Source organism: Mauremys reevesii, linkage group 3 (genome assembly GCF_016161935.1).
Source record: "Mauremys reevesii isolate NIE-2019 linkage group 3, ASM1616193v1, whole genome shotgun sequence".
Taxonomy (NCBI): domain Eukaryota; kingdom Metazoa; phylum Chordata; order Testudines; family Geoemydidae; genus Mauremys; species Mauremys reevesii.
Window position 1 is genome coordinate 134,431,675 of NC_052625.1, and position 26,888 is coordinate 134,458,562.

Below are 26,888 nucleotides of genomic sequence, written 5' to 3' on the forward strand. Positions count from 1 at the left end.
CTGGGAAGTACATGACCAAAAGGAATAGCACAGGTTCTCAGCTGAAAATAACTAACATTGTAAAACTGTTCTTGCTGAAGAAATGCTCTGATTGGGTGTAGACATTATAATAAGCCAATTTAATCCTTGTTCTTCATGGAAGAAAAAGATGCCCAGATTCTGTATTAACCCGGTATCATAATATAATGTTCATATTAACTATGAAATATATGTTGTTAGACTAATAAAAGAAAATAAATCAGTCCAAAGCACAGAGTTATCATGAGATAATTGGTACTAGGAACCAAAATGTTAATGATATTTTAGTACATTTTGGATTCTCTATTACTTCCATCATTGCTAAAGTAACTAATACTTCAACCAAAACTCCTTTAACGTTATTTAAAATGCTTTGCTCTGCTTCCCAAACTAGATTGTCTAAGTAGGTAAAATATATCAATATTCTATAAAATGTATTTTTATTCTCAAACCTTTGTAAAACTTATTTTTTTTAAGTTATGTGTTTTCTATCACATAAGTCTGTGAAACTATATTTTATGTGTTTGCTAGATATCCAAATCATTTTAATTTACCTTAAGAATATAATAAAGATAAATCCCAGAAAACAGTTTTCAAAAAAAGTATGTTCTGAGCATCAGAAACAGAACATTTGAAAGGCTTTGCAGCAGTGATTATTAATGTAACTAACAGATGGCTGCTATTGTCAAAATTTCATCTCAGTATTTTAAATAATGTAGATTTTTTTATTAATTTTCTCAATCTTGTATTGTATTGTTTCACTGATCCTTTGTTTTGTTTGTTTATAGAGATAGACACTAACTGGCTGTGCCACTTAATGTTTACAATTAACAATGTTACCGTGATTTGTGGTATAATATTGTCGATGGTACTCACGGGAACATCAAGATACCATTGACTAGTGACTAGGTTTAAAAGCCACTGGCTGTAATTGTTTTAAAACAACACGAAACAATAAATAGCATTAGTAATAAAATAATGGAACAAATATTTAGAGACAAATCAGTAAGCATTTTGGACCAGAATGTGAAGCCTTTGATTATATTGATGAGCTGTTACTCATAGGAGTAATCCCAGTGAAGTAAGTGGGATCATTCATGTATGTGATTAGTCATCTAGGCAAGTAAGAGGTTCACAATCTAGCCTGAGAGGTTAATGGAATCATGAGCAGTAAGCAGCATGAATTTATATGCAATAAATCTGTCCAGAGAAACCTGATCACTTTTTTCCCCCCCTAAAATTGCAAAGATGTTGAATAAAAGAAAAGTAGTAGTTGCAGTGTGCTTGGATTTACTGTAGGATTTGGTACTATAAACTACAAAATCATATTTGAAATATTAGTTGAATTGGGTTGGATAGGAACATATTAATTGGAAATTGACAATTGAAAATGGCAAATATAGCTAAATAAATGGTGTAAATAATTTATTGAGTTGAGGGAGCATGTCTAAGTGGGTTACTTAGAATTTGGGTTAGACCCAGTTTTATTTTCATCATAAATAATGTTCTGGAAGAGGAAGTAAGCAGCAAGCCTCAGTACAGGGCTTGAACTTTCGGATACTGGCACTTATAATTGAAAAATGTGCCAGGCAGACAGGGCACATAACAGGCAGACCAGGATACTTTCAACATTCAAAATGTCCCATGCTAGGTTCCTCCTGAGCTTACTATTAATTAATTTTGTTTTTAAAATTAGATAATGTATATATTATATTAATAAAATGGCTATAAAACGCTATTAACTATAATTATTTCTCTCTCCCGTCCTTCATGTGTTGCTTGTTTTTTTAGACTGTAAACTGTTCAGGGCAGGAACTGTGTCTCTCTGTGAACATAGACAATGCATAGCACATTGTGGTTGCAGATAGAAAAAAAATAACTTATTAATAACAAGAACCCTAAAATGTTAAAAACTTCTCAGAAGAATATTTAGTACTGTTCTAAATCATGTAACCATCCTCTGTTGCAGATGAACGATGTTATAGTGACAGTAAGAGATTCTAATCTGAAGCTGACTCTTGCATTTGGAATAGGCATGCACCATGCTGGGCTACATGAAAGAGACAGAAAAACTGTGGAAGAACTATTTGTGAATTGCAAAATCCAGGTTAATTTTTGCTTTTAGTAATACCAAAATGAGATTTATATGCAATTTTAAAAGTTGTCTCTTTGTTACATTAATTTTTCTTTCTGTTTTAGGTTCTTATTGCCACAAGCACATTAGCCTGGGGTGTAAATTTTCCAGCTCATTTAGTAATTGTTAAGGGAACAGAATTTTATGATGGAAAAACAAGGCGTTATGTGGATTATCCCATTACAGGTATTCATGTTAATCTTACAAATACTTAGTTGGTGAAATGAATTTCAAGCATATGCAAATGTGAACTTGAATAATTTATAGTTTTAGGAACTGAACCTTTAAAAATCTATAATAGACACGTTGGAATAGATTATTTGTTGTGTTTTTGTTGTATAAATGTGACTCGTGCAAGAACTATTAAATGTTTTTCATATATTCGTTTTTCCTCTTTTGGAAACTGCTGAGTTGGTATCATCCTAAGAGGCCATTTAAAAAAAAAAAAAAACTAAAAGCAGAAGATGGTTTGAACATGTACAGTACATTTTGAACGAACGCTGTAAAATCAGATTTGGCCCGCAAATAAATTTTATGAAATAAGTTCTTAAAAAACCACGTGAAAAGTAAATTGCTTCCATGAGTTTATTTTGTTATTATCCACTAGAAAAAGGTTTTTAAACAACTATACATTCCTCTACAGTGTTTGTAGTCAAAACATTGCAGCACTCTTAATGGAGGAGACTCTGAAATTCCAATTGACTAATCTTGACTATAAAAAAACTAATATAATTTTATTTTATATAATTTTATTAAGCTAAAAAGTAAAGAATAAGTAAAGGATAAATAGTGAAAGCTGAATAAACTATATTTTAACTTCAGTTGTGATATAGAAATTCTAATTTTATTTCATGTCTGCCTCCAGTCCACTCAAATTTTGATAAACTGTATTGCAACCATTTTAGAAAACTCCAGAGAAGTAAGACAAGAACAACTTTGAAAAGTTCAGACAAGGGAAAATATTAATTTGAATCGTAGTAAGCTTGGAGAGCCAGGACTAGCTAACATTATTACAGGTTTCCTGGTCCATTTTATCTGTTACACTAAAGAAAGATAGTTTGATTTTAAGCTGTCTGAAGGTTGGCCAGAAAAAATGTATTCCTAGGAATAAGCTGAATGTTATTTGTAACATAGGTAGAGATTGATTTCTTTTAACCAAGCAGTGTCCCTTTGATAGAACACAGTTGGAACTCAATACATTATAGAAGATGCCCATCCAACTAGTCCATCATAGAGCTTAATTTAGTGTGAATGCTCTACACTTTTATGCAGGTTTCAGAGTAGCAGCCATGTTAGTCTGTATCTGCAAAAAGAACAGGAGTACTTGTGGCACTTTAGTGACTAACAAATGTATTTGAGCATAAGCTTTCGTGGGCTACAGCCCACTTCATCGGATGCATGTAGTGGAAAATACAGTAGGAAGATATATATAGATAGATAGATATACACACACAGAGAACATGAAACTCTAATAAGAGTGATCAGTTAAGGTGAGCTATTATGAGCAGGAGAGAAAAAGAACTGTTTGTAGTGGTAATGAAAATGGCCCGTTTCCAGCAATTGACAAGGAGATGTAAGGAACCGTGGGGCGGGACGGATAAGCATGGGGAAATAGTTTTACTTTGTTTAATGGCCCATCCACTCCCAGTCTTTATTCAAGCCTTGTTTGAAGGGGTCCAATTTGCAAATTAATTCCAATTGACTCCGGCTCACGGGGCTTGGGCTGCAGGGCTAAAAATAACAGTGTAGATGTTCGGGATCGGTTTGGAGCCTGGACTGTAAGACCCTCCTCTCTTGCTGGCTTTCAGAGCATTGGCTCCTGCCCAAGCCTGTACGGCAGTACTACTATTTTTAGCCCCACAGCCCAAGCCCTGTGAGCCCAACTCAGTTGACCTTTTCCTCTGAGACTTGGTGCAGTGGGTTTTTTCTTTGCATTGTAGACATATCCACAGAGCCTTTGCTAGCATAGCTTTGCCAGCAGAGCCCCCTAAGGAGATTGAGTGTATTCTGTCAGAAGGAGGTTTTTTTCTACCAGCATAGCAACACCACCTCCATCAATTACATTATGTATGCAGACAAAAGCACTCGGATGTCTGCATAGTTGCCTCTACACCAGCAGCTATGTCAGCTGAGTCCACACTCCTAGCCAGCCGCTATAGTTATACCAGCAAAACTTTGTGGTGTAGACCAACCCCCTATCTCGCTTTCAGTTCTGCCCTTAGGTATGCCTGTTTAACTTCTGTTTAAAATCTAATAGGAGCGTAGCACAAATTCAGATGTGGTATAAACTGATTCATCTCCATTAAAGTTACCTGCCTGTTCTAGGACTGAATTTGGTGCCTAGTGTACAAGTCAGCGTAGAATGAGGTCCTTCGATTACTTGCACATAGGCCAGTAGTTTGAAAATAATAGCAGAGCCTAAGTTCCTAAGTTAACATCTGAATTTAAGCCTGGTTGGAGAAAGTACAAATCAGAGGTTTTGGGGTGGGCCAATCTCTGATACAAGCCTTTCACTCAGCTAGTTGGATTGCTTTTGATATTTCAATAGTTTAATCCAGTAGTTAAGAACAATCCAGGCAGTGTATAGTCAGTAAAGAAAATGTTGGGTTTGGCTAGCTATACATTTCCTGACGCCTTTTGGTAAATCCATTTCATGTGGATTATCGTATACTATTTTACTGCACTATCAAATAGCAGGAAATATTTCATCATTCTCCCTTGTAGACATCTATTCATAAATACCATTTGGGGATCCATTTCATTTTATAGTTGAACATCAGTCTTAATTTAACAATGAACAAACTGCATAAAGATTATTGTTGTTGTTTATATAGCTCATAGAGAATACAGAACAGAAAATATAAAAAAGTTAAAAGGTAAACAGTAATTCATGCTTGAAAACTATTTTCTGGTTTCATTTATATTATTCAGATTGAGGTAGAAGCTAGAGGCCCCAAGCAAAGCTCAGGGCTCTATTGGGTGTGGTGTAATACCACTCAGTAAAACAAACTCAGTGCTTGCTCATGAGAACTCGCAATCTTAGGGCTTGGCTACACTTGCAAATTTGCAGCGCTGCAGCAGGGTGTGAAAATTTAAGTGTAGCCATAGCCTTAGCTAGAAAGGGAGCACAAACAAATGGATAAACAGACATACAGGGTGGGGTGGGGGACCAGGTAACAACAAAGACAGGTGTGTTTGTATAATTTGGTAACCTTAATGCTCATAGTAGTGCCAGCCCAATCTGTATCCAACAGTGTGTTTTATAGATATCACAATAGAAGTGGATTTTAAGGAGGGATTTGAGTCTTTTCATTTGAATGTTACTGTACCTGCTTGAATTCTTATCACAGGGGGAGCTAGTTGTGACCCCTATATTTAGGTTGTCTAATACTTTCCATTATGAAGGATTCATGTGACCTTTTCTTTAAGAAACAGTAACATCTCTGTTTGCAGTTCTTTGATACTCCTCAGGGAAAACACCTCAGATGATAGAAAATGCCTTTTCTTTTCCTGTGAAATTCCATTCAGATCTAGCTGAGTTGTAAAGTGTTAAAAATCACAATGTCCCTTCTCTCACTTGAATTCCTCAGAACATTTTTGGCAGCCTGACAAAACTACTGAATGTTCTAAAAATCCCACCACTTGCCAGCACCAACACACCAGCAGTAGAAGAAGACACTGCACTGGCAATGCGGGGGAGCTACCAGCGCAGCTGTAGTAGGAGCATGGGGTGGGTGAAAGCCAGAATGGGCTTTCCTGACAGCCTCTTTCCCCCACATCAACCTAGCATATTTCCCCAGTGTTCTATTTCCCAGCATGGGGTCAGGTATTCCTGCAACTTCCAGGATGAGGACAGAGAGAGAGTGAGCATTGAACGGGGCTCCCCTGTGAGAATCAGGGATCCACTGTCATAGCCCCCCCCCACACACACACCTTTGGAACTGGAGCAAGAGCAACCTCCACTCCTGGGGAGAGGGGAGAAGCAACAGAGAGAACAAAACCAGGCTCTCTTCCATAATGTCCCCCACCATGCCTTGTATTTAGCCCCAGCACCCCATCTATCCAGTGAGACCCCACAAGAGGCAGGAGGAAGAGACAGATCTACCCAGGTACTTATCTGGCCCCATACATTACCATACTCTCATGGAGCTTCACAATCTTTAATATGTTTATCCATACAACACCACTGTGAGGTTGGGAAGTGCTTTTATCTCTCTTACAGATGTGTAACTGAGGCACACAGAAACTAAGTGATGGCCCAGGTCACACAGAGAGTCTGCAGCAGAGCAGGGAATTAAACCCAGATGTACCTAGGCCCAGGTTATCACCCTAGCCACTGACCTTCACTATGTGTGGGAGGCTCCTCTGAGCACCCTTTAGACCAGTATGTGGCACCATTCCCCTATTCTGGCATGCTAATGTAGCTAGTCCTGAAGATCAAATGATAGAAGTCTGTAGTTGTTCCCACAACTCTGAAAAATTATATTTAAAAAATGTTAACAAAGCATTTGCAAAGTCAAACTGGAAAATTCGGAGCTGCTAAATCTGTGGTTGCCCATGAGTCCTTAATTGAGCCCTCTTGTACAAATGCATTATGGTCTTTGCGTCTCATGAAGTGGGGTTTAGCCCATGAAAGCTTATGTCCAGATAAATGTGTTAGTCTCTAAGGTGCCACAAGGGCTCCTCGTTATTCTTTACCGTAGTTTTTCATGTGTCATTATTATTTGTATTTGAGGCCCCAGTAAGATTTGGGGTTACATTGTGGTTGGTGCAGTGCAAACACTTAGGAACACACAGTCCCTGCCACAAAAAAATTTCAATCTGATTTTAGACAAAATTTAGCCAGTGGGAGTAACAAACAAGTGTAAATGCGGTCACAGATAAACAATATATCCTATACTGTAAATTATTTTGAAATAAATGTATATATTATCTGTTTTGTAGATGTACTTCAGATGATGGGACGCGCTGGTAGACCGCAGTTTGATGACCAAGGCAAAGCTGTGATTTTAGTCCATGATATTAAGAAAGACTTCTACAAAAAGTTTCTTTATGAACCTTTTCCAGTAGAATCAAGGTAAAGTTTGACAGGAAAGAAAACAGATAAAAGTGCATACAGCAAATGTGAAGTAGATGAAAGTGAAGTGGGACATAGATGCACCAAAATATTGGGACCGCCAAAGACAGTAGTCCTTCCAAGTGTTTAGTGCATCCCTAGATAAATGTTACTCTGCTTCTGGGTGCTTTCTCAGATGAAAGCACTTCCGGGTGCTTTCTCGGGCTGTTTTGAAAGAGAATGTAGAATAATTATTTATGCTCCCGACAACCCCAACAGAAAATTTGGTCACAAAAGTACTTAGTAGGGAGGAAAAATCAGATAAAACTTAAGTACTTTTCACATGGGATTTTCATACCATTCTAGACCTGTTAAAAGATATAAAGATATCAAGCTCAAAGGGAAATGTATCTTGTAAACAATTGCTAATACTTCTTTCAAAGTGGGAGCTGCAAGATTTTTGAAAAATAGGAAAACAAAGAGATATTTCAGATTCTCTCCTAACCTCACTAGTTAATCCATGATCTATCATTTGGTAGTCAATTCAATGCAAGTACATATAACGGTAACTAGTATAATCCCCTCTATCATAGACAATCATGTACGCTTTTTTTCTTAAGGAACAACTAGAGTTTATAAACCTTTAACCAATCAGATGTTACCCGCAGATGTGCTTTGTTTCAAAAACTTATGCTCAGTGTTTGACACATTAGGAAAAATGTGTAGAAAAGTATAATATCAGTAGAAACAAAAAGAAACTGAAGGAAATATTCAGTATTATTTATCAGAGGGGTAGCCGTGTTAGTCTGGATCTGTAAAAAGTGACAAAGGGTCCTGTGGCACCTTATAGACTAACAGACATTTTGGAGCATAAGCTTGCATGGGCGAATACTCCTCCCTGATTGAACTAACCTCATTATCTCTAGACTGATTCTTGCCTGCATATTTATACCTGCCTCTGGAAATTTCCACTACATGCATCTGACGAAGTGAGTATTCACCCACGCAAGCTTATGCTCCAAAACGTCTGTTAGTCTATAAGGTGCCACAGGACCCATTGTCGCTTCAGTATCATGTAATTCTAGACAAAAAACAGAGTATTAAAATGCAAGTGTTTTACCCAGACCATATTATTTTGGCAATAAACCAGGCAGCCTTTCTATCTGATTCCTAAGTAGTATCTCTAAAAATAGAAACGTTCTCTTAATCAAATACACAAATGATAATCCTCATTTTTTCATTGAAATATTATAAATATTCTTCATTATGTTATTTAATATAAACAGATAATATGCTGATAAATTTCCAGACAAAGACTTATATGTTGACTTTAATCTTATAAATCTCTGATTAGTTGAGACACATCTTGGTCTCTGGTTATGATCATCAAAGGCTTTTGAGCTAGAGGCTCTCTGGTTTAAAAGAGAGGTTGCCATTGGCGTGTGTTTTTTCTGAAGGTTCCTTAGCTTTGGAACTCATTCCCTTCTTTTCTATACCAAAAAGCAAATTTATTAACCTTATATGTTATTCCCTTTTGGCTTCATTTACCGTTACATTTTCAATAAATATTTTAAAAATAAATTGATATTTCCATGTCACAATTACAGGAATAGCTGCACTTCTGTTCCCTGTCTGGTCTCTCTAAGCACTCCTCCTCAGGTGTCGCGCTTTATGTCCTGACCTCTCCTAAGTTGGAATTCCAAGCCAGCTGTCCCTATCTTAGATTGGGCCCTATGCTACAGTACTCAGTAGGAGTGTCTACACTGCACTGGGCCCGTGGAATGCAGGTGTGTGGACTTGGTGTTTCCAAGCCCAAGATTGAGCATCCATAGTGCTCTGTACACCTGGGTTTACAGTTGCTGGACCTGGGTTTCACAGTTGTGCTAACATGTCCATGCTGCACTATGCAGACCTTCTGGCTTGGGCCTGCAGCTTGACCTGCCTCCACATGCAAAATAACAGGGCTTAAGCCCGAGTGACAGCAGGACTCTGGCTCTGATCCATCCTCTTAGCAGGGTCCTAAGATCTGGGTCCTGAGTGCTTGCTGACCTAACTCAGACTGATTTTTGTGGGGACCTGGGCTCAACCTGAGTGAGAGCTCGGGCTTAGCATGCAGTGTAGACGTATCCAGTGTATCAACCATGTTTATCTAACAGGTCCAACTGAGTTCAGACATCTGTGGTTCTTCCCTTTGGGAGTCTATAATCAGTGATGTACAGTTACAAAACAGCCTTTATAAAACCAAAGTATTGTTTATTTTAACTGTAGGAACAAAATATTTAGAGGAAAAGAATTTTAAATCAGTAAACAGATTACAAACATCTGTCTCACCTAAGGTTTACTATCCCCCAATGGTAATGTAGGCAGGTCTAACTTCTTCAGACCCCAGAACCAGGTGCCTGTGTTTCTGGCTGGCTACCCCAAACAACTCCTCCCTCGCTTAAGACAGAGAGAGAGAGTGCGATCCCATTTAAACTGCCAACGTTCTTTTGTTCTGCTACATTCCTAGGCCTTGCCCCTTCAGACCAAAACTAGTTTTGCAGGTTGGCTCCAGAGAAAGTAAAATCTTCAAACCTTAACATTTGGGCATTATCTCTTAACAATCCTCAAGTGTTTACTTCAGGGATTGCTTATCTTGAGCCATTATTTCCATGTCTGCTTGTTTTTCCTTACCGCCTGCTATTAAACTAAACCAGTATAGTCATACAGTAAACATCCCAACAACAAGGTAAACATGCAGTATCCATAAATGATTCCAGACAGCTACAATTCCATCCCATTCCAAACATGTCCTAAGAGTACTGCATTTTGGATTTAATTGTCAACTAATTGAGTTACAGCCCTTTAGCATGCACAGGTTGCTTCCTATTAGGATGAGATGGTTGCTCTAACCTGTAATGATGATTTTGACATTGCAAGAACATTTCCCACCCTACACCCATGGGAAAAAATATTTTTAGATTAAAAATTTTAAACTCTTTTTAAAAAGGTGGTTTTGCTTTTTATAGACAAGGGCTGTGTGTGTTGGTTATGTAGAACTCCAAAAATACAATTTTTGTCCTTTGTAAAGTTAACAGATGCCTTTTTCCATCATGTCCTTTAGTTTGTTGGAAGTGCTCTCTGATCACTTGAATGCTGAAATTGCTGCTGGAACTATTACTTCCAAGCAAGATGCTATGGATTACATCACCTGGACTTACTTCTTCCGTCGTCTTATCATGAACCCTAGGTGAGTGTAAAATTAAAAAGTAATGTAACTAAGTTCCCATTGTTTATAATTAGAGTCCAGAATACTCAGCATGTCTGACAATCAGGCTAATACAGACTCAGTCCTAGGAAAGAAAGGCACGTGCAAATGGTTCACAACATTTCTCTAAATATGAGAACATCTGTTGGTAGATAACTTAGACTTTACATTTCAGTAACAATTAAAAAGTCATACACGGTATCCCTAAATTAAAAGCCCAGATGCTCACATTTCTGTATATATTTTTCTTTAGTGTTTTAATATTGTTTTTTAGTGATCACAGTGACATGTTATGCACAGCTTCCTATCGGCAATATATCATCAGCTGAGTTGCTTAGTCATTGATGGAATAGCTATCAGCTGTCTTAATTTAACAATGAACAATCTGCATATCAGCTGTTTCTATGTGATGTTTACCTTCTTTAGAGGAGATTGGGAAAGATGTAGTTGACCATTATTGCCATCTTTCCTTGCTCCAGCTGGTATGTAAACCATTGTGAGCTGTTCTAACCATTTGGCTCCACCTTTGCTTCAACATTGTTTTGAGTATATGTTCACCAACCAAAATATTGTAGAGAACAAAGGATTTGCCATTTCCTAAATACCATCAGACTTATGCAGGATCATAATACTCACATAACCACATAACAAATTCCATAGTACTTGGCAGCATTTTTAATTTGAGTTCCTTGTAAGCAGTTGTGACTGCTATGTTCACAAGTGGAAATAGTCAAACAAGTTGCCTTAACTCCAAGTTTAGTTCTTCATTAGTTCTATATTCTCCATCTAGGCCTTCACCCTGAATCTTTCTTAAGCAACCTTCACAAGTGCATTTTGAAAATGGAAAATACAGAAAGTCTTTTCTTGTATGAGTTTGTTTTTGTGCTTATTAAGGCTACTGAGATAAACCATGTTCTGGATTTGCATGCACAAATGGTAATTCTGTGTAGTGAGTAGTCATAGGAGAACTTTATAAAGAAATGAATTCTAATACTGGATTTTCATGTTTAAATGATTTAATTAGTGGATCTAATTTGGCAAGTTTTCTGTCCAGCAGTATCAAGCTCCAATGTAAATCTCCTTTGTAGAGAGGTTTCTTGAATACCAAATACATTACATAGGTAGATATAGATACAATACAGTTATTATTTGACTAATGTGTAAACTGTCTAGATTATACAAAACGTTCCTTACCTGGGGTCAGTATTTACTGATGCTCCTTACTTCTGAAGCATTTTTCTAATGATGGTACATAATATGACAACTTACATTTCAAGTTATAACTCAACAGTAATTTTTAAGGGCAAATTTTTGCTTTGAGCCAGAATCCCTGAATAATCTTGGCCAGGAGAGCAGCACATGTGATAAATGGAATGCAGAGTTTTCTCAACAGGTGCTGAGGGAGAAGGTGAATAAATCTGACTTGGAGTTCTCTGTGTGTAGTGGTGGTGTGGGTGAGAGACAGTCAAGTGGATGCAGATGTGGAAGGGATAAGGATACTTACAGAATGGGTTTGTGGGGGAGATTAGGATCTGATTGGAAGGGGGTTGGGGGGCACAGAATGATGTGGAGATATGAGGCAGATAGTCCAGAGTCTTAAAAGGGTAGATCCACTGAGCTGGTGGGCGCCACTTCAGAGTGGAGTCTGGTAGGCGTTGCTAATGTGGTTGAGGGGACAGCAGACTTATGAAACAGGAGTCCTGCATCAGTTTGTGAGCGTGCCACACATGGAACAATACAGATGCAAGTTGAAGCCATCAACAGCCATCAACTGCTTCTTATTTCCTCCCTCCTCCACCTGCGTTTATGCCCACGGTGTTCTTTCTAGATTCAGAGAGGCCTCAGAGAAGGGGCAGGACAGGGCTACTGTGTTCAGTTTTGTGTGATTAGAAAGTTAGCAACCCTAGTCAGGCCTGGTTAGTATTTCATTGAGAAGCACCTAAGGAAAACTCAGGTGCTTCAGGAGGAGGAGTCCAGATTCATTCAAAACCACGCTTTTCCTTCTAAGCTAATTCCCAGTACAGTAATGGAGAGTACTGTGCCATAGAGGAGCTTCATTTTTTGAATGGCATAAAACCAAGGTCCTAACCACTTGTAGTCCTTAAGGATCTAATGTCACTTTTCACACTAGAAGAAGTGTTCTGGCTACATTCCAGTTTTGATGCTTACACTTTGTCCACAGTGTCTGTATTCCCCCTGCAGTTTCAATTGGCTATATTCTTCTTCTTCTTCACTTCTGGCCCTAAGCTGTTTTGTAACCTTCCTCTCCACTGTGAAACAGCTAATGCTTTTCATCCAACATGTGTTTGCATGGTGGTGAGTGAAGTAATTCCTGCATGCGTGATTTGTAGAGTACTTTGTGATTCTTTGGGTTGAAAGGTATTATATAAATGCACAGTGATGTCATGTTTCCAAATGAACAGACTTAGATAGTATGTAATAGACTTAAATTCTCATTTATTTTATTGCCTATTATGTGCTACTGCTGTGTAAACAAATTTAGTATCCGTCGAACTAGACCTGCAAAGTCCAATAATAAAAAGTCAGTCTTCTTGAAAACTCATGACTATTTAAACCATAGTAATTTGATTTTTACCTTTTCTGAGAGAGAAATTAAGATCAAAACAAGTTTTCATTTTAAATATCCAGGTATCTGATATAGTTTAACCTCTTTCTTTCCATTGCTGAATAGCAATAAAAAGTTTGTCACAATATTAAAAATGTTAAAATAAATCCCAAAAAATGAACTAAGAACTTTTCATTCTTATTCTAATTTTGTGGGGCACCATATCAGATTTTAACATCTCAGTACTTTAGAGTGCATAAAACAGAGATAAGAAAATGTTTCTGCAACAAAGTTTAAATAATCTGTCATATCTTATATATTAATATGTTTAAGTTATGGTGTTGCAAATATGTAAATATTACATTATTTACTTTTACTGAGTTATTTAGTTTCCCTGGTCTTTTGAATCGTTGAATCCATCTGTTCTGTTATCTGTAAGATGGGTTCCTAACTTTAGTGTTAAAAAGAGTAATTGAGCCCATGATTAGGAGGGTGGGGATGCTGGCAGCTGGTATTGTTCAGGGGAGGCTGAATAGTAGCCACTTGGTTAACTAGATCATGAATAGGCCTTGATATACAAATGAGGGAGGCAGTCCAAATGAATGTATCACAACATGCCAAGTTTCCAGTCCATTGTTTATTTTACTAAGAGCCAGTCATTTTAAAATGTTCTAGGGATTTGAAATTTGTGGTTTGAGTTAAAGCTTTTATCTTGATTGCAAGCAGGTACTGTGCCATGCCACAAGGTGCTTCCACATCAATCTTTATTTATAAGGCTGTGGCCAGAGAGAATGAGACTGGCCAAGAGTTCTGTTCTGTGAAAAAAATAATAATGTGAGATTAGCCTATCACGGCTGGCAGGTTGGAGACCTAGATAAAGACCACATCTCATCAGCAAGGAAAAGAGATCCTTGGCTTTGGGTGAAATTAATAGACTCTGTCCATTCTGTTAACCTTGTGAAAGGATAGACTTCATTAGTCCAACTTTTTCTTCAAAAGGGAAACAACCATTAGAAACATTTTTGAAAATCAAGCTCCAATATTTTATACTACACACTTAATCAGAAAAAGAGGGATAGAAACCTACTATATATGTGATGCTAGACAGAATTAACTTTGCAGTTGGAACATTAATGTGGTGATACACTTTCTCTCCATATAGCTACAAATTGAAGTGAGGAATTTAAATCACTTCTCTTTATGTAAATTAAATGTTCAGTAATGACAGATTTTATTGTTGATTCATTTAAAAATTGTCCTTAAAAGATTTTCCATTTTGTGACAACCTTGGAGAATTTATCACAGTGAAAGAATAGTGTAGAATAAATTATAATAAAATGGAATTGTCTCAGTCAATTAGATGTTCTTATTAGTGCACAATTTCTCATTATATCTCACATATGCAGTTTCTTGCACATTGATTGGCTAAGTGTGTCTAATTTGAATATTATGGTTATTTCTCCTTCAAAGTGCAGATTCTATTACTAGACTGAGGGCTATTATTAACCATTCAAAGTAGCATAATTTGCATAATCGATCCATAGTTATTTCTCAGTGACCAAATAGCAATTATGCAAAACCCTCAGCTTTCAGTGACTTAATGCCTTCATGCTACCCATCTATATGCCCACAAGTTGTAAGTGCACCTAAATTTCTGACCTCCTATCAATCCTTTTGCTGCAGATAACTCTAGAAATTAAATACAATGAGAATATAATACTCACATTTATGATACATATAGTCCAGTGATTTATGACATTGGCCAAAAACAGATTCTTCGAAGGAAGGTGTAAGAAATCTCATAATGGACAATTATTAATTGACCCATACATAGAAATTTTCTTCACCACCATTTAGTTATTGGCATGTGTTCTTTAAATAGGAAGGTTTGTGTGCTTTACAAATGTAGTGTAACTGTGAATGTTCTTACTACTCACATAACTCTCTGATATTTTTAAAATCCCGCTAAAGTTTTGCCCTGAATAATACCTTGTGGTCATGAGTTCCACTGGATAGTTTTTATTTGTGTGACTAAATATTTCCTTCCATCAGTTTTTAAATGTGTTGCCCTTTAATTTCATTGGATGTTACTTTGTATTAAGAGAAAAAGTAACTCGGAGGACCAAAACAGCCTTCTCTATACATTCATTGCTTTATGCAGCTCTTTCGTGGCCCCTCTTATTCATCTCTTCTCTAAACCAAGTCATACTAGGGCTTGTCTACACTTGGGATTTTTGCACTGATGTAACTGCACTAGTACAACTGCCTAATATTGGTATGTTTCAAAAAGATAGGTGACTTTCACCTGAATGATTTATGCTGGTGTCAATCTGGGGTTAAGCCATGCTGGCAAAAGTCATTTTTTACACCCATATAGTGAATCTACACTAGAGGGTTGCAATCGTACAGTTGCACCAGTACAAAAATTCCCAGTGCAGTCAAGCCCCGAGGCTTTATTACCTTTCTCTCTCGTTTTACTTTAAAAAGGAATTGTTCTTAGTAAAGAGGAGATAAGCCTTCTTCAAAGGAAAAAGAAGTGTGTATCAGAAGGTTAGGTGAAAAGAGAAGAATGGAAGGGAAGAAGACTCAGAAGTTGTGGTACCCGTGTTTGTTATGAATGGGGAAGTTTAAGGGCAATAGCCAATCAGAGTAGAGAGATTTATATTAATCAAAGTCCAGGGGTAAGAGGAGGGGGACTACATTGCAGCATAATAATTTATTATTACCCATAACTAAGACTAATAGACCATGCTCATAAACACCCGTTTATCTACTTTGTGCTTTTGGCCTCAGTTTGTTTAGTTCCGGATGTTGGTTTTTACGTCATAAATATGAAGAACACTTACATTACTATTTAAGTAGTGTAATAAGAGTTTATTTTTCCCAATTACCTTGGGAAGCACAGAAATATGATGTGACTCATACGTCTCTGGGATTGTGTATATAAATGTAATACTTTTTATTGACAGCATGTTTTGAGATTATGAAGTTGGTTCATTTCATTACCAAACAAAAATTATACTGTATATCAGTTTAGCAAAACATTAATTTCAGTTCAATGGGTAGAGAAGGATCATGGAGTTGATAGTGTTAGTCAGCAACCTAGATAATAGGGAATTTCTGTAGTAAAGCCTTGTCTGTTGCTCATAAATCTTGGTGTGCTGGGCGTTTGCACAAGCATGGCCTTCCTTCTCTTCCCTAATCTATTGTGAATGATGAGTTCTTCTCTGAGAATGTTGTTAGGCCCCAGCACTTGCACACTGAGAAGCCAAATCACGTGATCCAGCTGCTCTTCTGGATCATGCTTTGTCCAAATGGATTATGCATCTGGGCGTGCAACAGGAATAGTAAGTAAGTGCCTCAAATTTACAGGTGCCCAGTGTTTCTGAATTTGTGGTAAAAACTCACTTATGTAGCAAAACTACTTGTGAAGGTCTGAATTAAGGCAGTAAACCCATTGGAAAATTCCTTTCTGATCACCGAGAAAGTGGGATCTAATGGCTTGGAGTCCTCTGATGAACATAATCCAAATCAAGAAAGTGAGACACAGCAGAGGTTCTTGCTGCCATGAATTATAAAGGAATACAATAAAATAAATATATAACCTGCCAAAATATAGCCTGCCAAAAGTAATTTTTATTAATTTTCAGTCATAGAACAAGTAAGCAAATACGAGACAGTAATAAGTAGACAAATGTACTCATAAAGATTATAACCTACACATGCAATGGTAACACATCAGTCCATTAGTAACAGGCTCCAATGAAGCTGGACAGTTTCCTTCCCAGTCGAACATACTGAATCTCAGCCACTTCAAGAGGTCGCCCCCAATACAATAAACACCCACAGACACTGCTGGGACTTGCTTACTGTGCTCCCCCTAACAGTGGTGTGCTCAATAACATGGATTCACCACAAACATTTCACTGCCAGGGACGTTATCAGAAGATGCCATTCCCAGTGAATTCCTCTGGCTGCCTAGGGCCACAAGTCAAGGGAAAGAACAAAGGAAGATGTCTATGAATGTGTCTCCCATATTAAAGCTTGTACATAAAGGGTATTATGTTTTCAAAATCGTAAGTCTCAAAAAGCATACATTGAGCTTGGTATTCAATTTAGCAGATTTTGCTTTAAAAAAAAAATCCTGAGAAAACCTTCACAGTAGCAAGATTATTTGTGTAATATTATCAGCTGTCTTTGCAACCTGCTTTCATTATGTGTGTCATTATTATTACCGTATAACCTGAACATAAAAAACATGGGGCTGTAACAAATGACTTCACAGCATTGACAGTTATAGCAGGACCATTTCAAGCCTGATGAAAAATTTCCCAGAGAGAGCTCAGGTCAAGTTTACATAAGCTAAACAGGAAATGATTGCCACTATCCACATTAAATCCAAAATGTTTTGTGTAACTTCATCTACATTTTATGTTGCTACACGTCTCTCTATCACTCTCAAATGATGAAATTCCACACTTGCTTAGATTAGATAAATAAGTTCATGTTTCATGGTTTATTATTCTTGCTAAACTTTACTAGATTTGAGGATTTAAATATATTATTTTAAAAGACAATAAAAAGTTAGTTCCTTCAGTTTTTGATTGTTTAAATTTTATGTACTTTGTACATTTTTATGTTACCAAGGGGTTTGTTATTGCTGTTTCCCAGTGGACTACTAATGGAAGTTAGCCTGTCTAGCCCATGTGCTAGATGGTGTTAGTATAAAACTGCCTTTGACTTTCACACCTCTCAGGGGACAAGTAATTGTTGTGTTCAAACAGCCTGTAATTGTGATCCCGCTGGCTTTCTCAGTACGCTTCTGGCTATTAGAATCATTAAACAACTCAGCACCTGTTAACAGCATTGTAAATATTCAACCCTGCTTGTGTGCAGGTTGAGCCCAATATAGGAAAAGGCTTACAGAGCCCAGCCTCATAAATTAGAGCTTCTGACAAGTCAATTATTGTGAAACTGGGTTTCACAGTGAAATAAATGAAATGGTGTGCTGATAAAAAGATAGGCTGTCTGTTTATAGCAAAGGGAAAATAATGACTAGATGGTTCAATGCAGTGAGCATGAAGCAGCATTGTTTTTATTCTTTATCTGTAATTAAATAGCTAGGTAATATAGCTTCATAGGAGAACTGATGTAAAGTACAGTTTGTACACTTTGAACATACTCGCATGCAAACAGTATCAAAATACTTTATAATCTCATTCATAAAATAATTGTTGAAATCAAAGTAATATAGTCTTTTCAGTTGAATGGCTGCACTATTTATTGGATAAAAGTACACTGAATGACTGAGAAGCTCTCTTGGGTATGGTTAATATTATATTTATCCTATTACAGGTACTAGTTAATAGCTGACAGTACTTCACTCCAGATCACAAATAACTTAAAAATTCTCCTTTTTGAAGTAGATTTGCGTTGGGAACTTGGAAGATTTTTCCCTACAAAATTGCCAAAAGTGTAGGTATCAGCAAATTTAGAAAACATCTGAAAAAGTCTGCAAAAATATTATGTTTTGTAGGGTTCTCAGAAGAAATTTGCCTATCATGATTTCTTGTTGAGCTGTAAAGAATGGCAAATTAGGCAAAGAACATGTAGTAGAACAATAGTAACAAAGCTACTTTCAAGAATTTGATAAGATTAAATTACTAATATAGGGCCTGATGCTGAAAAATTCATTACATAGTGCTGTACGTATCTCATTTTAAAAATAAGATCATTACTAAATTATCACTTCATGAGGACTCCACACAATAGTACTGAAAATATCCTAGTTTTTAGTCTGAGCTTTCGAACATTACATACTACTCTGCGCCCAGAAATAAGCATTACCAGGACCAGGCACTAAGCTGTGATCATTTTATTATTGCGGTGTGCAATCTGAAAGAGGAATTTAAAAAAAGTCATGTCAATAAAAATAAAAGATAAAGATAAGTAAAATGCATTCCATTTTTATCAATATAATGTTATCTGGAAAATTTTGAAGGTTCACTGAGATAAGTTAATGATGTTTTGCGGAAAGGAATACAGGAATAACTTTCTTGCAAATTATCTTCTCTTTGGACAGGTCAGTTGCTCTGAATACATTATCACCTATGATACGCAAGTTTTTATCTAACACGCATTAAAGGTGGTTTGTTTGTTTGTTTTTACTTGGGCAGCACTCTTGCTTTGAACACAATGTAAGATGAGTATACCAAAAATATTAGGGTCTTGTTGTAGTCATTTACACCTGTGCAAAATTAGTTGTAATGTACTACCAATTCTGAATTTTTCACTCACTGATACTTGGTTTTACACCCACTTTGCCCAGGAGTAATTGAATATGCAAGGCAGCAGAGAATCATGCCCCTAATTTGTGTCTGTGTATGATTACTAGAAATGAAATCAGAAGATGTGTAGCTATTTAACATGCTGTTTCTCTCAGGTAAGATGCTTGAAGTAAAAACGTAATCAGATAAAGAGGCTGCTAAAAAGTCAGTGTTATAGAAAATGATATTTTTAAAAAATCAGTTGAACTTCTACAGTCTCGGTTGCTAATGCTAGATTAAAGGAAACCTGTAGCAATTAACTAAAGCAGTGGTCCTCAACCTTTTTGTGGCCAGTAGCACATTCATGTTTTCAGAAGAGTGTGGCGGGCGCCAACAATTTTTCAAGGCTTATTTTGTATTTGTACATTAAATAATATGAAAAACATCATATTTAATATTACATAATATATGAATCCATAAGATTAAAAGGGTAATTTTACATGTAAAAGGTATTAATTAAATTACTCTTTCACCTTACCATGTGAATTTGCTCTTTTTTATCTACCTGTAAGAAAAATTAAGGGGTTTTTACAAAATAAATATCATAAACAGTTTTCATCTTATTTATTTTTAAAAAGTAAAACATTGTTGAACTGCTGGTCCAAATATATTTATTATTCTTACTTTAACATAGAATGAAGCCTGCAGCCCCGGAGTTCTCTGTCCCCAGCAGGCCGCGGTTTCTCTCCGGCTTAAGCCGCGGCCCCGCGCCTGCTGGAGACCAAGAACACCAGCGCCTGCAGCCCCGGAGAAGCTGGAGAGAAGCCGCAGCCCCACGTCTGCCAGGGACAGAGAACACCGGCGCCCGCAGCCTGCAGCCCCGGAGTTCTCGGTACCCGGCAGGCGTGGGGCCACAGCTTCTCTCCCCTGCTGGGCACCAGGCGGGCGCACATAAATGCCCCGGCGGGCGCCATGGTGCCCGCGGGCACCACGTTGGGGACCACTGAACTAAAGAGTGTGTGGAATGAGACTTATTTTTCCTTATAAATTTTCCCACCTATGCTAACACCAGTGCATCAGCAACAGTCAGAGCAGTAGTGGAAACAGGGCTCTAGTCTGCTACTGGCATTCTAGGTGCCCTGTTGTCTAACTGCTCAGAAGAGATGTTCAAAGCACTAGTAGCAGCAGCAGCTGGACTACTCTAGAACTTTCCATTGTAACCAATGGTGGAGCTGAATGGGTGGTGGCAACGCTGGGGAATTTTAGGAAGAGTTCTAATGTAACTGAAGCAAAAGTGTGAATGAAAGAGCATCTTTATTTAACTGTAGCATCCATTTCATTGTGCTATTATTGAATGACATAAAAAAAATCAGCTATTTACAGAATTAAGAAGCATAAGTTCATGGCAACTCAGTGTCCTCTTTTTTTTATTGTGCTTTTGAATTATTGACCTTTTCTATATTAAAAATGTTTGAATTATACTTTAAAATAGTGTTTTAATTGCACTGCTTTATTTCAGAATTTATTTTTAAATGTTTGAAACTAAAATTTAAGAATGTACTCATTTCCTTTACCAATTGTAGAGCCAATTCCTCACTTTCTTTCTTGAGTGGTCGTATGGGGCCGAATTCATGTGTCTTACTCCAGCTTTATTTGGGCAAAACTCCCGTTGAAATCATATTAATTTTGTCTGAATAAGAAGCTGAGGTTTTTGCCCATAGACTGCTAATATAGTTTTGACCCATAGTTCTGCTAATAACAAGTGCAGGAGTTGGTCAAAAATGTCAATGAGTCTTTTCTCATGCATAGCTGTAGTAAAATGTTCTGGCTCATTTAGAAATATCTTTCTTTAGTTCAGATAGCAAAGAAATATTATTACTGTACAATGTGATAAATGTACATAAACAGAAGAACCAGGAGAATATACACTATACTGTGTACTAAATACTCCTAATGTAAAATGCCTTTGTTGATTAATTTCAGTTTTTTGTGAAAAATTAGGCTGAAAAATATTAATGTTTAATAAATCAAAACTTGGGTGTTCCATGTGTTTTCAAAATGTATCAATCCAGCTAGCTTTATTATTATTATTATTATTATTATTCCAAAATACTAAAACATTTACTTCTCTGTCTCTTCGCTAATTAAAGGAAATATATCCTTTCCTGAGATAATATTGCTTATTTAAGCTTGTAGCCATGCAAACTGGAAAACACTCCAGTTTACAGAATAAAATATTTTATATTGTTTGATTTATCCTCAGCTGTTTAATACTTAAAATGTTATCTTTTCATGTATAGATGCTAGTATTGTTTTGGCTACTCCCAGAGTCCATTTAAGAGTCACCAAAAAGAAGCATGGATTTCTCTTTAGACTCTAAAGGGGAACAATTCTCTGTTTAATTGCATGACCAGTGTGGATTCTTCCTTCATCCATGCTGCTTGTGCATGTTTCTAGAACGGCAGTCTAGTTGCATTCATAGTCTTTCTAGAAGATGTCTTTATTGTTAAATATTGACAGTGTGCTTATGTAATTAATCTGTTTTAAATTTATCTAGTTACTATAATTTAGATGATGTGAGCCATGACACCATGAACAAGTTCCTTTCAAACCTTGTTGAGAGATCCCTCATTGACCTGGAATGTTCCTACTGTATTGAAATTGGGGAGGTAAGACTAATTTAGACGTTTTTAAGAATCCGTCAGTAAAAATACAGTAGACGTAATCTTTAATGCCAATCTGTTATTTTTTTCAGCACAGTTTTGTTTGTTCGTGTATTGCTTTAATTATCTAATTGTTACACAATTCCATAGATTTGCCCTGCATTAACCCAAAACTCCTGCAACAACTCCCACTCTCAGATCTTGACATTTCATGTCTGACTTCAGAAATAGAGCCTCTCACAAGACTATCAATGCTGAAAACTGGGTTTTTCTAATCAGTTTGGCAACTGGACTAGTATCATGCTGTTGAACCATTTTGCAATCTTATTTTCATCGCTGTCTATTTTAAAATACAATCTTAAAAGCTTTACATGTGTTTTTATACATTTCATGGTATATTTTCTTCCCTTCTAACAGGATAACCGTAGCATTGAACCTCTGACATATGGCCGCATTGCTTCTTACTACTACTTGAAGCATCAAACTGTTAGGATGTTCAAGGACCGGTTGAAACCTGAATGCAGTGTTGAAGAATTGCTCTCAGTTCTGTCAGTAAGTGATAATTTTTTCTTCATCTTAGTATATATAACTCTTAATTTTAAAAGGCACAAATAACTTAGTGAACCTGTACATGTGCATGCGCACACACAAACATAATTAAATAGCATTTCTACCGTGTCCTTGAAGTATTTAATGACCTACATTGTTTCCAAAGTTTGATAGTTTTCCATTGCCTCATGTTGAACTCTGTCACCTACCTTGTTAACTGAATATTAGACAGAAATATGCAAGGCGCCATAGCTGGATGTCTGTCTTATCTGATGATAAAGACAGGTCCCAGACTGACTAGGAGTATATTGGAGACACCATGTACTCCCACATATGTAGGTGCCTTCTGAATTGTCGTCTTGTTTCTCTAAGATTTCACTGGTGTAGATTGTGAACAGCAAAATCCAGTCATCACCTGTCTGAGGATTTCTGGGCTCCTCAAAGTGCACCAGGAGCTTTATTAATAGAGGTGCTCCCTCCTCCTCACTCAGAAAGGGGAAAATATCCATGAATGACTCCTCTGTACAGAAACACAGACATTGTCATATTAGATATGATCAGTTGTCTGTATTTTAGAAGAAGATGTGAAATCCTCATAATGGACAATAATCCAATAATAATAATGATCCAAGCCTAAGTGAAAATTTTTCCCATAATGCGAGAAAGTTAGTGAATCTCTCGTTTAATGAAAAATGAGGTTTGAGAGTCATTATATAAAAATCTAAATAAATATTATTTTGGGTATTGTAAAGGATGATGATGATCTTATAGCCGATATATTGTAAACGTCTAATCCTTTATTGGATGCTATGCTCTTTGCCTGCAGTAAGGAAGAGCTCCAGCTGCAAGGAGGCAGCAGGACACTGTACTGCTAAAAATACGGGGAAGACATGGCTTGCGCGTGTCGAGAACCGTGTAGGGTTTAGGCATGTCTTTACTCATCTAAGCACTGCCTCACTGTCTACAGTGCTATTTATATTTGTGCTAGCGAGGTGTGTAGTGTATGTACCATTAGTTAGCTTCTCTCTCAACAAGGTAAACTTTTAAAGTCTCTCTTCATATGGCAAGCTTTTCATGTCTATCATTCTCATTGTCCTTCTCTGAGCCTTTTATTTCTGAGAGAGAGATTGTATTTACTAGGAAACCCAAGAGAACAGTGTTCCAGATGAGGGCATACCATAGATTTACCTAACAGCATTATAATATTTATTATTATTAGTCTCTATCCCTTTATTGATGCAGGCTGACCTTTTGTTTGGTTTTTGCCACTGTTGGGCACAGAACTGTCCATAGTGTTGCCTGTGTGTTTTTCCCTAGTGATTATAATTAATGTAGAATCCATCAGTATTTAAATTTCTCCTTCTGTGTGCATCACCTTGTACTTTTCTATATTGAATTTCATTTAATATGTCAAATAATGCTGGTTCTACTACAGATCCTTGTTATTTGCCAAGGTGCTGGTAATAAGGGAAGTTTCTTCCTAACCCCAGGTAGTTAGTGATGGATCCAGTTTCAAACATCTTCAAACTCTGGGGAATTTCAGACCCAAACTTTGTGGCTGAGGCCCATTCCTACATAAAATTTTTGCTAAAAATCCAAGAGACTGCTGCAACTTATAAAAATGTTTGTTTACATTCTTAAAACTAATTAGACTAAAATAAAATCAATTAAGGTCCAAATTCTTTCATATGTAAACCTGAAAAGATAAAACAGAGCAAGGGAAGTGTGGAATCCTTATTATGTTAATGGTGAATAACCTTTATAGCCTACAGTTTTACTTATTTTTATGCAGATGTTGGTTTTCATAATTGCTAGTTAAATTATTATTCCATCTTTCTTTATTAAAGGTGTAAAATGAGTTTTTCACAATCAGATGCTGTCTTGAAAAGATTAGACATTTTAACAGAATTATCGCCAAGTTTTTTCTCAACACTGAATTAATGAGCTCTATAATTAAGGCAGTTGCTTCACACCACTATTGTTAACCAATAACATTACATCTGTCTTGCTCCATTGATGCCCTCTTCCTACTTATTGAAACATTTAGCAGTTTTGGCAACAGGGAATTACATGGCATGGGGTAAGTAGTCTAATTAGATGTAAGTGAAAATCCTAGGAGAAAAGAATATTTAAAAAGTAATTTGAAGAATCTCTTAATGATGCTGGCACTGAAAGCTGTAGCCTATAGTAGAAAAGGCATATCAATATTGCAAAACATTATTATAATTTTAATTGTTCTGCTGATGTGACTTACTTTTAAAGTTTTGACTTCCTTTGAATACATTAATAACTTCCTAAACTCTTCTAAAATGTGTCTGCAAAAGTCTGTAGCATTGAAGTGTAGTTGTCTTTTATTATTCATTGTCCTTCAGAACTACAAACTACACAAAAATTAATTCTATTGAGCGAAATTCAGCAGTGACATGTATGGTGGTGCAATGTAGATATCAAGCAGCATTGGTGTAATTTGTAGGCTGTGAAAGCAGAAGTGTGAGATTGTAAGAGGGAAAGTAATCAACATGAGGGTTTAGGATGGAATTTACACTGATTCATGCCAAATTACCAACATGTAATTTACACAGCTACTTGTCACCCGAATGCAGAAATTACTGGGTGAGGTGCTTTGGCCTGTTTTATTCAGAAAGTCAAACTCAGTGACGATTGGTTCCTTCTGGCCTTAAATCTGTGAATTCCACCAATTGTATTTAAGAGCTCCAGGGGCATATTTTCCCACAATCCAATATTCCATGCAAATGATGATAATTCCGAATAATCCCAGGTACCACTGGGTACCTGCAATTTATCTCCTGGTAAACTGGTTCAGATTCACTCAGTCCATAACACTGACAGTCTTCCTTCTCTCAAAATAAAAAGTCATTGGCAAAAGCAAGATTTTCTTTAACTTCCTTCCTAGTGACCAAGACTGTTGCTTTCCTGTGAGCCCTGCATCCCACTCTCATACTCTGTTTTTTGTCATCTGCTTGGGTTTCATCAGAACATAAGAAGGGCCATATTGAGTCAAACCATGGTCCATCTGTCTCAGTATCCTGTCATCCAACAGTGGCCACTGGGCATGCTTCAGAGGGAATGAACAGAGTGGCAATTATTGAGTGATCCATTCCCTGTCATCCAGTCCCAGCTTCTGGTTGTCAGAGTTATAGGGACATCCAGAGCATGGGATTGTGGCACTGACCATCTTGGCTAATAGCCGTTGATGGACCTATCCTCCATGAACTTTTCTAATTCTTTTTTTGAAGCCAGTTATACTTTTGGCCTTCACAACATCCCAAGGCAGTGAGTTCCACAGATTAACTGTGCGTTGTGTGAAGAAGTATTTCCTTATGTTTGTTTTAAACCTGCGACCTATTGGGTCATTGGGTGACCCCCTATTCTTGCGCTATGTGAAGAGGTGAGTACTGCTTCCCTGTTTCCTTTCTCCACACCATTCATGAATGTATAGACCTCTATCATAGCCATCCGTTAATGTCTCTTTTCTAAGATATGGAGTCCCAGTCTTTTTAATTTCTCCTTTTATGGAAGCAGTTCCATATCTCTAATCATTTATTTTTTTTTTTTGCCTTTCTTTGAACCTTTTCCAATTATAATATATCTTTTTTTTAAATGGAGCAACCAAAACTGCATCCAGTATTCAAGGTATTCAGGGACTTACATAGTGGCATTATACTATTTTCTATCTTCTTATCTATCCCTTTCCTAATGGTTGCCAACAATGTGTTAGCTTTTTTTACTGCTGCTGCACATTGAGCAGATGTTTTCTGAGAACTATCCACAATGACCTGAAGATCTCTTTCTTCAGTAGTAGCAGCTGATTTAAACCCCCATCATTTTGTAAGTATAGTATAATGTTTTCCAGTGTGCATTACTTTGCATTTATCAACATTGAATTTCATAGATTTCAAACTGAAATTGAGTTGGCTTTGTTTCCAAGAGACCTGTAATCTAACTTGGGCTGGAAGGTGAAACTCAGATTCTTGTCCTTCCATAATTGACCTTTATTGGCATACCTAGAGTTTTTCTGATTGCCACAATTGGGAATCAGAAGGAAGTTGCCCTGCAGGGTTCCCCCTCCCCCCCCCTTTCCTGTGGTCACATTTTAGATGATGTCAATCCAAATTAGCTCAATTGTGAACATTGCTGGGTTCTGGTGCTTGCTACATTGTTCATTGATGGGAAAACATTAATGAATTATGACTGAATGGCTGGAATCCTCTCTAGTGGTGTTTCAAAATTCTCCTTTTATTCCCAAACAAAGGTGGAGAGGGTGTAACAGAGATCTAAGTTTGGATTTAAGGCATTGAGCTATAATTCTATTAAATCATTTGTGTTGCTGTTGCTGGATCCAGTGCTTCTCTGTACATGGGCCTGATT

At 37.0% G+C, this 26,888-nt stretch overlaps 1 protein-coding gene across 2 annotated transcripts in view; it reads left to right on the forward strand.

Moving 5' to 3' along the window:
- Window positions 1-26,888, forward strand: part of ASCC3 (activating signal cointegrator 1 complex subunit 3) — a 493,632-nt gene that overhangs the window by 404,110 nt on the left and 62,634 nt on the right. For both annotated transcript variants that reach the window (XM_039531733.1, XM_039531734.1), the window contains exons 31-36: window positions 1,988-2,125; window positions 2,218-2,338; window positions 7,097-7,229; window positions 10,312-10,437; window positions 21,845-21,956; window positions 22,368-22,502. In XM_039531733.1, the coding sequence (XP_039387667.1) occupies window positions 1,988-2,125; window positions 2,218-2,338; window positions 7,097-7,229; window positions 10,312-10,437; window positions 21,845-21,956; window positions 22,368-22,502 (765 nt within the window). The remainder of the gene's footprint in view (window positions 1-1,987; window positions 2,126-2,217; window positions 2,339-7,096; window positions 7,230-10,311; window positions 10,438-21,844; window positions 21,957-22,367; window positions 22,503-26,888) is intronic.